This window comes from Urocitellus parryii, chromosome 1 (genome assembly GCF_045843805.1).
Source record: "Urocitellus parryii isolate mUroPar1 chromosome 1, mUroPar1.hap1, whole genome shotgun sequence".
Lineage (NCBI taxonomy): Eukaryota > Metazoa > Chordata > Mammalia > Rodentia > Sciuridae > Urocitellus > Urocitellus parryii.
In genome coordinates, this window is record NC_135531.1 from 55,141,296 (window position 1) to 55,153,694 (window position 12,399).

General features: G+C 39.7%; 1 protein-coding gene across 1 annotated transcript; it reads left to right on the forward strand.

Annotated features, from left to right (window-relative positions):
• On the forward strand, positions 1 to 8,040 carry Ccnb1 (cyclin B1). Its single transcript, XM_077795879.1, has 9 exons — positions 1 to 270; positions 954 to 1,124; positions 1,220 to 1,378; positions 3,135 to 3,317; positions 5,208 to 5,366; positions 5,562 to 5,798; positions 6,019 to 6,159; positions 6,796 to 6,906; positions 7,933 to 8,040. The coding sequence occupies exons 1-9, from the start codon at positions 250 to 252 to the stop codon at positions 8,038 to 8,040; spliced, it is 1,290 nt and encodes a 429-aa protein (XP_077652005.1). The 5' UTR covers positions 1 to 249.
• Positions 8,041 to 12,399: the final 4,359 nt, after the last annotated feature.

Sequence of the window (12,399 nt, forward strand, 5' to 3'; positions counted from 1 at the left end):
CGTGGGGTCGCCCAGGAAACGCATTCGCAAGAACAGACTGGGGCCAATGGGAAGGGAGCGAGTTCCATGAATGGACCAATAAGGAGGGAGCGGTGCGGGGTTTAAACCCGAGCGGGCAGGCTCCTCCCGGCGTGCTGCAGAGGAACGGCTGTTTATCTGTGCTGGGGTCAGGTCTTTAGTCAGTCCGAGAATCCGGTGTTCCCGTTCCTGCTTCTGCCAGCTGAGCCGCTGCCTGGTGAAGAGAAAGCCATGGCGCTCCGAGTCACCAGGGTGAGCCGTTGCGGACCGTGAAAAAACGCCGTCTTCCTTGCTCCGGGCTTCCTGCCTTGACTCACCTGCGGGCGTCCCCGGAACCCGAGAGGACCGTGGCTACTACGGGGGCAGTATGGGAGAGGGGTTACCGGGAGAGAACTGAGCTGGGCCTCTGGGGAGCTGGGGGACTTTTGGGGACGAAGGAAGGTGAGAAAAAATTGAACGGATCTTGGATATAGACCTTGAGAGTAGATGGAGGATCAACGGGAAACCTTTTTAAAAAAGCAATGGAGGACCCCTGAGTAAGCCCCCCACCAACAGCGTAAACCTTTTCCCAGAGCAGTATCTGTACTTGAATACCCCTTTCTACTGTAATTCACGGGGCTAAGCGGGGACTAAAGAGGTAATCCCGCAATAGGTGAATGAAGAGTTTCTGGGAGGAAAATGACTGCTGAGGCCTTAGAGCCTGGAACCACGTCTCTCCTTAGAACCCATTTGCAGCCAGCTTTCCTTCTCAATTATGTCCACCTTTTTTTTTTTTGGCGGTGCTGGGGATAGAACCCAGGGCCTTGTGCATGCAAGGCAAGCACTCTACCAACTGAGCTCTATCCCCAGCCCCTAAATTGTGTCTACCTTAATTAACCCTTGACTTACTCGAGCCTCCCTGGACCAGCCGTCAAAAGTGCTCTTTCTTATTTCAGAACACGAAAATTAATGCTGACAATAAGACCAAGATTAGTATGGCAGGGGCAAAGCGTGTGCCTGTGGCCACTGTTGCAGCCTCCAAGCCTGGGCTGAGGCCAAGAACAGCTCTTGGAGACATTGGTAATAAAGTCAGTGAACAGCTGCAGACTAGAGTGCTTCTGAAAAAGGTAACTATCTTCCTGACCCAACTTCCCTGAAGAGCCCACATTCCAGCTGTGACCCTTGATAGAGAAACATTCCATTCTCTCTCTTTCATCCACAGGAAGCAAAACCATCAGCTACTGGAAAGGTTATTGCTAAAAAACTATCAAAACCTTTGGAAAAGGCACCTGTGTGTGTGCCAGAGCCAGAGCCTGAGACTGAACCTGAGCCTGAGCCTGAGCCTGTCAAGGAAGAAAAACTTTCGCCTGAACCTATTTTGGTAAACTTACTCTTTATTGAGTGCTTAGCATAGGGCAAGCCCTGCTAAACACTTTATGTGCATTAACTCACATAATCTTTATTTACTTTCAGGGATAGGTATTATTTCTACTTTTTGGATAATGGCTAAGAGAAATTAAATGATGGTCAATATGAAATTTAAGCCCTTGCTGTAGCTTCAAAACCTCGGCTTCTTCTTTTTTTTTTCAGTTGTCAATGGACCTTTATTTTATTTATTATATGGTGCTGAGAATTGAACCCAGTGCCTCACATATGCTAGGCAGCGCTCTTGCACTGAGCTACAACCCCAGCTCAGAATCTTGGCTTTTAATTGTTTTCTTATATTACCCCCTTTGTAAATGATATTAAATAGTAGATGCCTGAAAATTTTGTTTAAGTACAGGCCAATACTATCCAAAATTCATTGACTGAAACAATATTTTCTTGAAAAGAATTGTCTGTGATGTTGGAGTATAAAAAGGAGTGAAAAAGAATATATATATATCTCCTCCAAAGAGTGAAGAAGAAAATGGATTAACAGTCTAAAACTAAGAATTTTTTGGCTAGGAAAGTAGTTAGCTGATAGAGCATTTGCTTAGCATGCATGAGGCCTTGGGTCCAGTCCCCACAGCACCAAAACATACAACCAACCAAAAATGCCCAATAATTAACTTTTTCTTTTTCTTTCTGTTTTTTTTTTAAAGTCCTATACTGATTAAGGGTCTCACTAAGTTGCACAAGACTGGCTTTCTTTCAACTTGTGATTTTACTCCTCAGCCTCCCAAATAGCTGGGATCACAGGCCTGTGCAACCTCACCTTGCCCCATACTGTTTCTTGCCTTTGATTTCCCCTTTAAGAATGCCTTTCCCATCCTCTGTCTCATTTAGCAAATAACCTTTTTGTTTTTCTCAAAACAGCTCAAGCATCAGTTCCTGAAACTTCCCCTAATTTCCCCACCCTTTCTCTGCTCCCACAATCAATCTCATGAGTTTCTTTACTATGTCTCTACTAAATTTAAAGCCTCTTAAGGATGCTGAGGCAATTCCTAACACAGTTTGACTTGAAGAAGGTGCTCAATGAATATTTGAACAGTGTGGTAAAAGGAGCATAAAGGAAATGGTTAAAGGCAATAAAGTCAGTTAATCCTTGGTACTCAGGACAGAACTTATATTTTCCTGAGTAGTGAGAAGCAATTCCTGTTTTGAAATGGACTAAAGGGGGCTGGGGTTGTTGCTCAGTGGTGGAGCACTTGCCTGGCATGTGTGAGGCTCTGGGTTCGATTCTCAGCACCGCATATAAATAAATAAAATAAAAGTTTGCCAACGACTAAAAAAATATTAACAACTAAAAAAAAGTGAACATTAAAATTTTTCACCTTTAAAAAAAAGAAAGAAATGGACTAAAGGCTCATTTGTCATTAGTTTTTTAATTAACTTCACATGATGCTGATAAACAGCTTTATGACTTGCTGGTTTTCTTTGGCAGAAAGTCTAGAATATGAATTTGCTTCTCTTTTTGCCTGTTAGCAGTTACATTCTGCTGACTTTAAATTGGCTTGATCTAAATTGACATTTTCCTTTTTATATTATTAACTTCCTGAGAAGAAATTGAACAAATCTAATTCTTTTCTTCTAAGGAAATGAATTGTCTTTAGCAGTATTGTTTCTTGAGTTGGTGTTACCAATAATCTGACCTTCATTCCCAAGTTATAGTGTGTGTCCTCTGCAATTATTTCAAAAGTTCTCTCTGTTTCAAGGTTGATACTCCCTCTGCAAGCCCAATGGAAACATCTGGATGTGCTCCTGCAGAAGAATATCTATGTCAGGCTTTCTCTGATGTAATCCTTGCAGTGAGTGATGTGGATGCAGAAGATGGAGTAGATCCAAACCTTTGTAGTGAATATGTAAAGGATATCTATGCTTATCTGAGACAACTTGAGGTCAGTAAAATCACTAGAGTCCATTTTTTCTAAGCTATATTTAGTTTCATTAAAATTTGGGGGGTTATTGTTGTTTTGTTTGAAATGGGGTCTCATTATGTTTCCCAGGCTGACCTTGAATTCCTGGGTTCAAGTGATACTCCTGCCTCAGCCTCCTGAATAGTTGGGACTATCAGCATATGCTGCTACACCCAACTATTAAAGATACTTTTCTATCAACAGTTTACAGTAATGAAGCAGGACTTTGGCAACATTTTCCTTTTGGCAGGGAGGTTACTGGGAATAGAAGCACAGAGTACACTCCATCTTCTGTTCCTTTTATTTTTTAATTTTGAGACAAGGTCTCACTAAGTTGCCCATGCTGGCCTCAAATTTGTGATCCTCCTGCCTCCTCCTCAATTTCTGGGATTACAGGCAGTGGATTTGTTTTGTTTTAACTAGAGATTGAACCCAGGGACACTGAGCCACATCCGCAACCCTTTTTATTTATTTATATATTTATTTATTTTTGGTACTGGGGATTGAACTCGGGGGCACCTAACCACTGAGCCACATCCCCATTTCTGTTTTGCATTCTATTTAGAGACAGGGTCTCACTGAGTTGCTTAGTGCCTCACTTTTGAGGCTGGCTTTGAACTTGTGATCCTCTTGTCTCAGCCTCCTGAGCCACTGGGATTACAGGTATGCACCACCACGCCTGCTGCAACCCTTTTTATTTTGAGACGGGTCTCACTAAGTTGCTTACGATCAGCTTAGTTGCTGAGGCTGGCTTTGAATTTGCAATCCTACTGCCTCACCCTCTCAAGTCACTGGGATTACAGGCATGCAGCATCATGCCTGGCAGCATTTATTTTTGTTTTGTTTCTTTTTAGAATTTTTAGTTGTTGATAGACACAACTTATTACCTTTTATGTGGTGCTCAGGATCAAACCCAGGGCCTCATACATATGAGGCAAGTGCTCTACCACTGAGCCACAACCTCAACCCTCGTTTTTTTGTTGTTGGTAAATTTTTTTTTAAATTTTCTTAGTTATTGACTGACCTTTTATTTATTTATTTTTAAATTTATATGTGGTGCTGAATCAAACCCAGTGCCTCACGTATGCCAGGCAAGTGTGCTACCACTGAGCCACAGCATCAGCCCTGTTGTTAAACATTTTTTAAACTGGGGCTGGGGATGTGGCTCAAGCGGTAGCCCGCTTGCCTGGCGTGCGTGCGGCCTGGGTTCGATCCTCAGCATCACATACAAAGATGTTGTGTCCGCCGAAAACTAAAAAATAAATATTAAAATTCTCTCTCTAAAAGAAAAAAAAAATTAAACTTTATTTTAGTTATTTTTATGTGGTGCTGAGGATCAAACCCAGTGTCACATGTTAGGCAAGCGCTCTACCACTGAGCCGAAACCCCAGCCCCCTGGCAGCATTTCTTTCTTTTTTTTTTTTGCCTTTATACATGTGCTTTGTTGTTGTTGTTTTTTACATTACAATTCATATCTCTGTTTATATATAAAGTATGTTGACACCCAAGTTATTGACATTTTTCTCTTATTTCCTAAAATTTCAGTCAGGCTCTGGTTTTTCAGTCTTCAGTGAAAAAATCTGAAATGATGGTATAGTGTCTTTATTTGTGAGGAAGGTGGATACAGAATGTGCACCAGCAGCAGTGGTAATGAATTGGACATTATAACATCTGACAGTGTCACATTGTTCTAGCTAAGATTTGCTTTCTTCCCCATTAAAGTTAGTTACCAAATGAATAATTGGACTAAAAACTTATAGATTCTAAATACCTCAAATCTATTATATTTAGAAACAAAAAAACTCACCTTTCTGGACATAAATGTCACATGCAGTTGTGCTTCTAAGGATAATCTGCATTTTTTTTTTGCAGGAAGAACAGTCAGTGAGACCAAAATACCTACTGGGTCGGGAAGTCACTGGAAACATGAGAGCTATCCTAATTGACTGGCTAATACAAGTTCAAATGAAATTCAGGTTGCTGCAGGAGACCATGTATATGACCGTTTCCATTATTGATCGGTTTATGCAGGTGAGCCTGGTTCAGTAACTGAAGGTTCTCTATTCTAGGGTCTTAGCTTAGTCATAAGAAACTTATTTTTCAGCTAAAATCTGTCTCAGGAGATAAAACGTCATTAGTTAAGATTTTGCTATAGAAGTATGTATCCTTCATAACTGTCTCCTTTTGAAGTACATGTTATTTACCCAGTTGAAATTCTCATTATAGGATAATTGTGTGCCCAAGAAGATGCTGCAGCTGGTTGGTGTCACTGCCATGTTTATTGCAAGCAAATATGAAGAAATGTACCCTCCAGAAATTGGTGACTTTGCTTTTGTGACTAACAACACTTACACTAAGCACCAAATCAGACAGATGGAAATGAAGATTCTAAGAGTTTTAAACTTTGGTCTGGGTCGCCCTCTACCACTGCACTTCCTTCGCAGAGCATCTAAAATTGGAGAGGTACATACTCCTTGAGAAGCCTTCGTTAGGATGTATTAGGGAATACTGCTGCTGGTTGTATATTAAATACCTAATGACGTGTGGGAAGGGATAAAGATGTTTTTTATTTATAATCAGGTTACATATTAATATCATTATGAAGCCTTTTTTGAGCAATTGCATTTGAGAACTTGTAGACATTTGTAATAAGAAGTTCATTGATAAGTGGGTTTTGTTCCAGGTTGATGTTGAGCAACATACTTTGGCTAAATATCTGATGGAACTAACTATGTTGGACTATGATATGGTGCACTTTCCTCCTTCTCAAATTGCAGCAGGAGCTTTTTGCTTAGCACTGAAAATTCTTGACAATGGTGAATGGGTAAGATCTGTCTCACAGAACTCCGAAGCTTTTAAATTGTAAATGATGTTTGAATACAGAATTTTGTCATTTCCACTGGTTCCTAAATATAGAATCTATAGAAGGAATGCTAAAAATAATTTATTTATGATGTCATCTTGATAGAATGCTCTCATTTCTTTACTGAATTTAATCTCCATAAACCCTTTGAGAAAGACATAGTAGCTGTTACCCTTTATATATGTAGAAACTGTCAAATGACATAACTGGAAATTCATTCGTAATCATTGATTCAACTAATATTTCTCCTGTTTGTCAGGTACTACCCTAAACCCTGGAAACAGAGCTATGAATAAGAAACTCAGCCTCAAGGAACTTGGAATCTAGCTTTGGGGTGGACAACCCAGCAATTACATTAGTGTAATGAGATTTGAGCAGAGGTTTCTACAGAAGCCTGAGAGAGAAACTGGGGAAAAAAGAGGCTCAAACTTGTCTTAAATTTGAATTAAAATTAGTCATATAGTGTGTGTTCCCCTACCTCTCTTGACTAACATCTAGAAACCTTATGAAAAGTTGTAGACATTTGTAATAAGAAGTTCATTGATAAGTGGGTTTTGTTCCAGGTTGAACATTTTTGACATTTTGTTTTTGTCTTAGACACCAATTCTACAGCATTACCTGTCATATACTGAAGAGTCTCTTCTTCCTGTTATGCAGCACCTGGCTAAGAATATAGTCATGGTGAATCAAGGGCTTACAAAGCATATGGTAAGTCAAATTAATAATGAGATATTGAAAAAATGAGAATAATTTAGATTTACTGCCTGCAAATTCATACTTTATTTTTAAGGAGATCATGTTAGGTGTTTTGGGTTGCTGCTGCTGTTTTACCTCTGAGCTGTACCTCAGGCCCAAAGTGTTGATTTTTTTTTTAAATGAATCCTATACTATTGGATATTGTAAATTTTTTTTTTATTGGTTGTTCAAAACCTTACAAAGCTCTTGACATACCATATTTCAAACATTAGTTTCAAGTGAGTTATGAACTCCCATTTTTACCCCAAATACAGATTGCAGAATCACATCGGTTACACATTCACATTTTTACATAATGCCATGCTAGTGACTGTTGTATTCTGCTACCTTTCCTATCCTCTACTATCCCCCTGTCCCCCCATCTTCTCTTTCTATCCCATCTACTGTAATTCATTTCTCTCCTTATTTTTTCTTCCAATTCCCCTCACAATGAGGGTCTCTTTCCATTTCCATGCAATTCCCCTTTTCTCTCTCTTTCCCTCCCATCTCGTGCCTCTGTTTAATGTCAATCTTTTCTTCCTGCTCTTCCTCCCTGCTCTATTCTTAGTTGCTCTCATTATATCAAAGAGGACATTTGGTATTTGTTTTTTAGGGATTGGCTAGCTTCACTAAGCATAATCTGCTCTAGTGCCATCCATTTCCCTGCAAATTCCATGATTTTGTCATTTTTTTAGTGCTGCGTAATACTCCATAGTGTATAAATGCCACATTTTTTTAATCCATTCATCCATTGAAGGGCATCTGGGTTGGTTCCACAGTCTAGCTATTGTGAATTGTGCTGCTATGAACATCGATCGATGTGGCAGTATCCCTGTAGTGCGCTCTTTTAAGGTCTTCAGGGAATAGACCAAGAAGGGCAATAACTGGGTCAAATGGTGGTTCCATTCCTATCTTTCCCAGGAATCTCCATACTGCTTTCCAATGGATATTGTAAATTTTTGATTTCCCTGTGTAATTACTGTGCTATTTCTCTTCCAGACTATCAAGAACAAGTATGCTACATCTAAGCATGCAAAGATCAGCACTCTAGCACAGCTGAATTCTGCACTAGTTCAAGATTTAGCCAAGGCTGTGGCAAAGGTGTAACTTGCAAATTTGAGTTGGAATACTATATCTGCAAATAAAATTGGCACCATGTGCCACCTGTACATATTATACTACCTTTACATACTTTTAAATAAAGGTCATGGCCCTTTTTATTTTTCATAGTTTAACTCGTTTTAATGTGGTTGCTTCCTATTCATGGGTAACCTGAAAGGTGTCTTAAGAGGATGGTGGGGAATATTTTTTAAAACTGCTTTCAGTTTACCAGGGGATCCAACTGATGTATATAATTGTTGCCTATGTGTTAATATACTTGTTATATATACCTGGCATTTGCTTTTTATGAGGTGGTAAAAGTATCTAAAACTGTTACTTCATTAGGGGATACCACATGTGAGCCAAATCAGCTTGGAAAATCTTCTGCCTAGTTCTATGTTAAATATAAAAAACTGTCACCTCATCCTTAGTCCTTCTGTTTTATTTATTTATTCTGAGGTTTTCTGCCCTAAGTGATTTACTTTAACCATTATTTTTAAGCTGTCAACTTTAATAGTTTTTTTTAAAATGTTTTCACTTTGAAAAATGAGAATTTTAATTTGCATTCTAAACCTTGTTTTCATGTCATGTATTTATCATTGTTTATTGGTTTAACAAACAGGATGCTCAAAAACATACAAAGGTATCTTGTTAAGAGAAAGGTAATTTACCCCTCCCTTCTCAATCCCATCAAAGGTTTGGAATGTATTCTTCCATTCCTTGTATAAATAAAGACAGACATTTAAGTTGTTATAGAGATTTTTTTTTTAATAGGTTTCTTCTATACATAGAAGTTCTCTTCAACTGTATATAGGCCTTCCTGGATTTGTGCATCACATTATGTGGTAAGGATGTACTGCAGTGTATTCAGCCATTGTCCTGTGACATTCAGACTGCATTTTCTCTTGCCTGTACAGAACATGCTGTTGAAATATCATTCTATACTATGCTTTTCTTTATGCTAGATTTCTCTGATTATGCATTTTAATTTGTGACAGGCAGAGCCAGATACTTTCTTGGTATCATGCAAATGTGCTGGTTTTCTTTGCCTCATTGTTAGAATTGAAGGTCTTCAACTGGCAAAAAAAAATATTTGTTATTTTAATTGAATTTCTGATGGCAAGTTGAATAAATTGTCTTATCAATGTGGAAGGCTTTCTGAGCTTCTCATTTGCCTTATGCTGTCTTTTGCCATGCAGGAAGTTTTCACGTAACCAAATCTGTTTTTTTTGTTGTTGTTGTTGGGGTGTGTGTGTGTGTGTGTGTGTGTGTGTTTCTTCTTGAAATCTTAAGGTCAAGATCATTCCCAAACCATGAACAATTTCTAAAACTAATTTTTCTCATTTAGGTCTATACTTTAGTAAACCATTTATTAATTTATTTTCAGTGCCAGGGATTGAACTCGGGGGTGTTCTGTCACTGAGCTTCATCGTTAGCTCTTTTATAAATTTAGACAGGGTCTCACTGAGGGTCTCAGGAGGCTGAGACAGGAGAATTATGAGTTTGAAGCCAGCCTCAGCAATAGCAAGACACTGAGCAACTCAGAGAGACCCTGTTTTTAAATAAAATGAAAAATAGTGTTGGGGATGTGGCTCAGTGGTCAAGTGGCACATGCCTGTAATCCCAGAGACTGAAGAAGTCAAGACAGGAGGATTCCAGGGCTGGGGATGTGGCTCAAGCGGCCCGGGTTCAATCCTCAGCACCACATGCAAAACAAAGATGTTTTGTCCACCGAGAACTAAAAAATAAATATTAAAATTCTCTCTCTCTCTCTCTGTCTCTCTCTCTCTCTCCCTCCCTCCCTCCCTCCCTCTCCTCTCTTCTCTCTAAAAAAAAAAAAAAAAAAGGATTCCAACTGTGAAGCCAGCCTCAGCAACTTAATGAATCCCTGTATCAAAAACTATAAATGGAAAAAAGAAAACTATAAATGGATGGGAATGTAGTACAGTGGTAATGCCACCCTAGGTTAAATTCTAAGTACCAAAAAATAAAGTAGGTTGGAAGTAATAATCCAGTTCTTATATATCATTAATTATAATTATTAATCATTATATATTATATACCAGTTATAGGTATTCTACATCTGGGACAATGGAGCTAAATGGGTTGTGCCATGATCCATTCCCTAGGTGATTGTTTAAGTTCCATCCCAAATCAGCAAACAAAACTTCACCTGAGAACTTGTAGAAATGCAAATCATAGGACTGGGGATGTGGCTCAAGCTGTAGTGCGCTCCTGGTCTGGCATGCGTGCGGCCCGGGTTCGATCCTCAGCACCACATACCAACAACGATGTTGTGTCCGCCGATAACTAAAAAATATTAAAAATTCTCTCTCCCTCTAAAAAAACTAAAAAAGAAAGAAATGCAAATCATAGTCCTAGAAGCATCCAGAAATAGCCCTCCCCATAATCTGATACATTCTCTGGTTGAAGAACCATTGCATGATTTTTGTTCCAAATCTAGTCAGTGGATAACCTGGTGGACAACTAACTGCTGGCAAAAATGAGATTTGAGATGAAATATTGGAAGGCAGTTTGGATAAATGGTTAAGTGAAAAAAGAACAATAGGATCACTAATTTTTATTTTTATTTATTTTTGTTTTTGTACTGAGACTTGAACCCAGAAGCACTCTACCACTTAGCAACATTCGTAATTCTTTTATTTCTTATTGTAAGACAAGATCTTGCTAAATTTCCTAGGCTGGCCTCAGGCAGATTCTCCTACCTCAGGCTCCCAAATATCTGGGATTACATCTGTAGGATCACATTTTTATAAAACAAAATTAATTAAAGGAAACAGAATGTTCCATGAGTTTGGGGGTAGGATTAGCAAGCCTAATGCCTTTTACATCCTACTATGCCTTTTATTTTTAAAGACAGAATTTTTTAGTTTTCGGTGGACACAACCTCTTTATTTTTAATTTTTTTAACGTGGCGCTGAGGATCAAACCCAGCGCCCCGGCATGCAGGCAAGCAGGCTACTGCTTGAGCCACATCCCCAGCCCCCTATTATGCCTTTCGAAAGCCAAGGAAATTAATACCAGGAGCTTTATTAGATATAGGAGGGAAAGCACTGTGTGGTCAAGTTTAACTGGGAACTGCTGTAGCTATAAAAATTCTCAACCCTCTTTCTTTTTTCGCTTTCCACATATTTTATTGGTGCATTATTGTTGTACACAGTGATGGAATGTGTTACATATTCGTACATAAACAATTTATATAACAATATAAATAAACCAATACCATTCCTCAGCACTTCTTCCCCCTGTCATTCTGAGTGGTGAGAGATGAAATCTCAGTGTAGTTTTGTTTTTTTTTTTCCCAATTGCTAATGATGTTGAACATTTTTTTCACATCTGGCCCCCCTTTTCAAAGAGGTTTTGTGCTTTTGCATCAGGGACAAATGTGTCTTATACGTCTACAGTGAAAAACTACAAATCATTTATGTATGGCCAGCATTTTCTTCAGCTTCATGGCTCAACTGTAACCGGCCCGGTCACAGAGGAGACATTTAGGGGCACCCAATTCTCAGGAGTGGTGGGAATCCTACTTGATAGCAGAATGAAGTACCCATGTAAGGAATTGAAAGTGCAAGTGGCCACACTGAAAGTCTGGGGTTTATGTGCCTGCAGTGCTTTGTACTTGGGGGGTTTGGGTAACCTTAAAACTTGCACTACTCATTTCTCTGCTAAACGAGGGGTATGCACCTCACGGCCTTAGATTTAAATCCTTCTAGGGGAATGGAATGCGGGTCAATGGTTGCAGCACTGTCTCACAGGCCTAGGCCTTAGGTTCCATTCCTAAGCACGACAAAAAAAAAAAAAAAAAAAATCCAAAGCACTCTCCAAAGTTTATCTTTCCCAACCCGCTGGCCAGCTTTCCAATTCTACAGCCTAGCAGTGCCGAGGTGGAGCAATGAAGAGCTATCCCCATTCCTATGTCACAGAGTCAAAGCTGACTGACCATTTAGGTCGGGTATTCTTTTCCCCCTTCCATACTGCGGCTGTTCTAGGACATTGCTGATGCCAAGTTCAAGTTCTTAGATTTTTTTTTTTTTTTTTTTTTTTTTTGCGGTGCTAGAGATAGAACCAGGGTCTCGCGCACAAGAGACAAGCTCTACCACTGAGTCACACCACCAGCCCAGTTCTTTGAACTTATCGCTCGTGGTCCATAGCGAGCTCCACCGACTGGACCAGCACAAAATCTAAGTATACAGTAATCTCAGCAACCGGAGGGCGGGAGGGGGTGTGGCCCTGGGGCGGAAGAGGCGGGGCTCTCGGCTCCTTCCCGGCATCGAATTCGTGGCGGGAAAAGCGGCCCCTTCAGAACCGCCTTACTTCTCCAACGGTGTCTTCGTGTTGGCA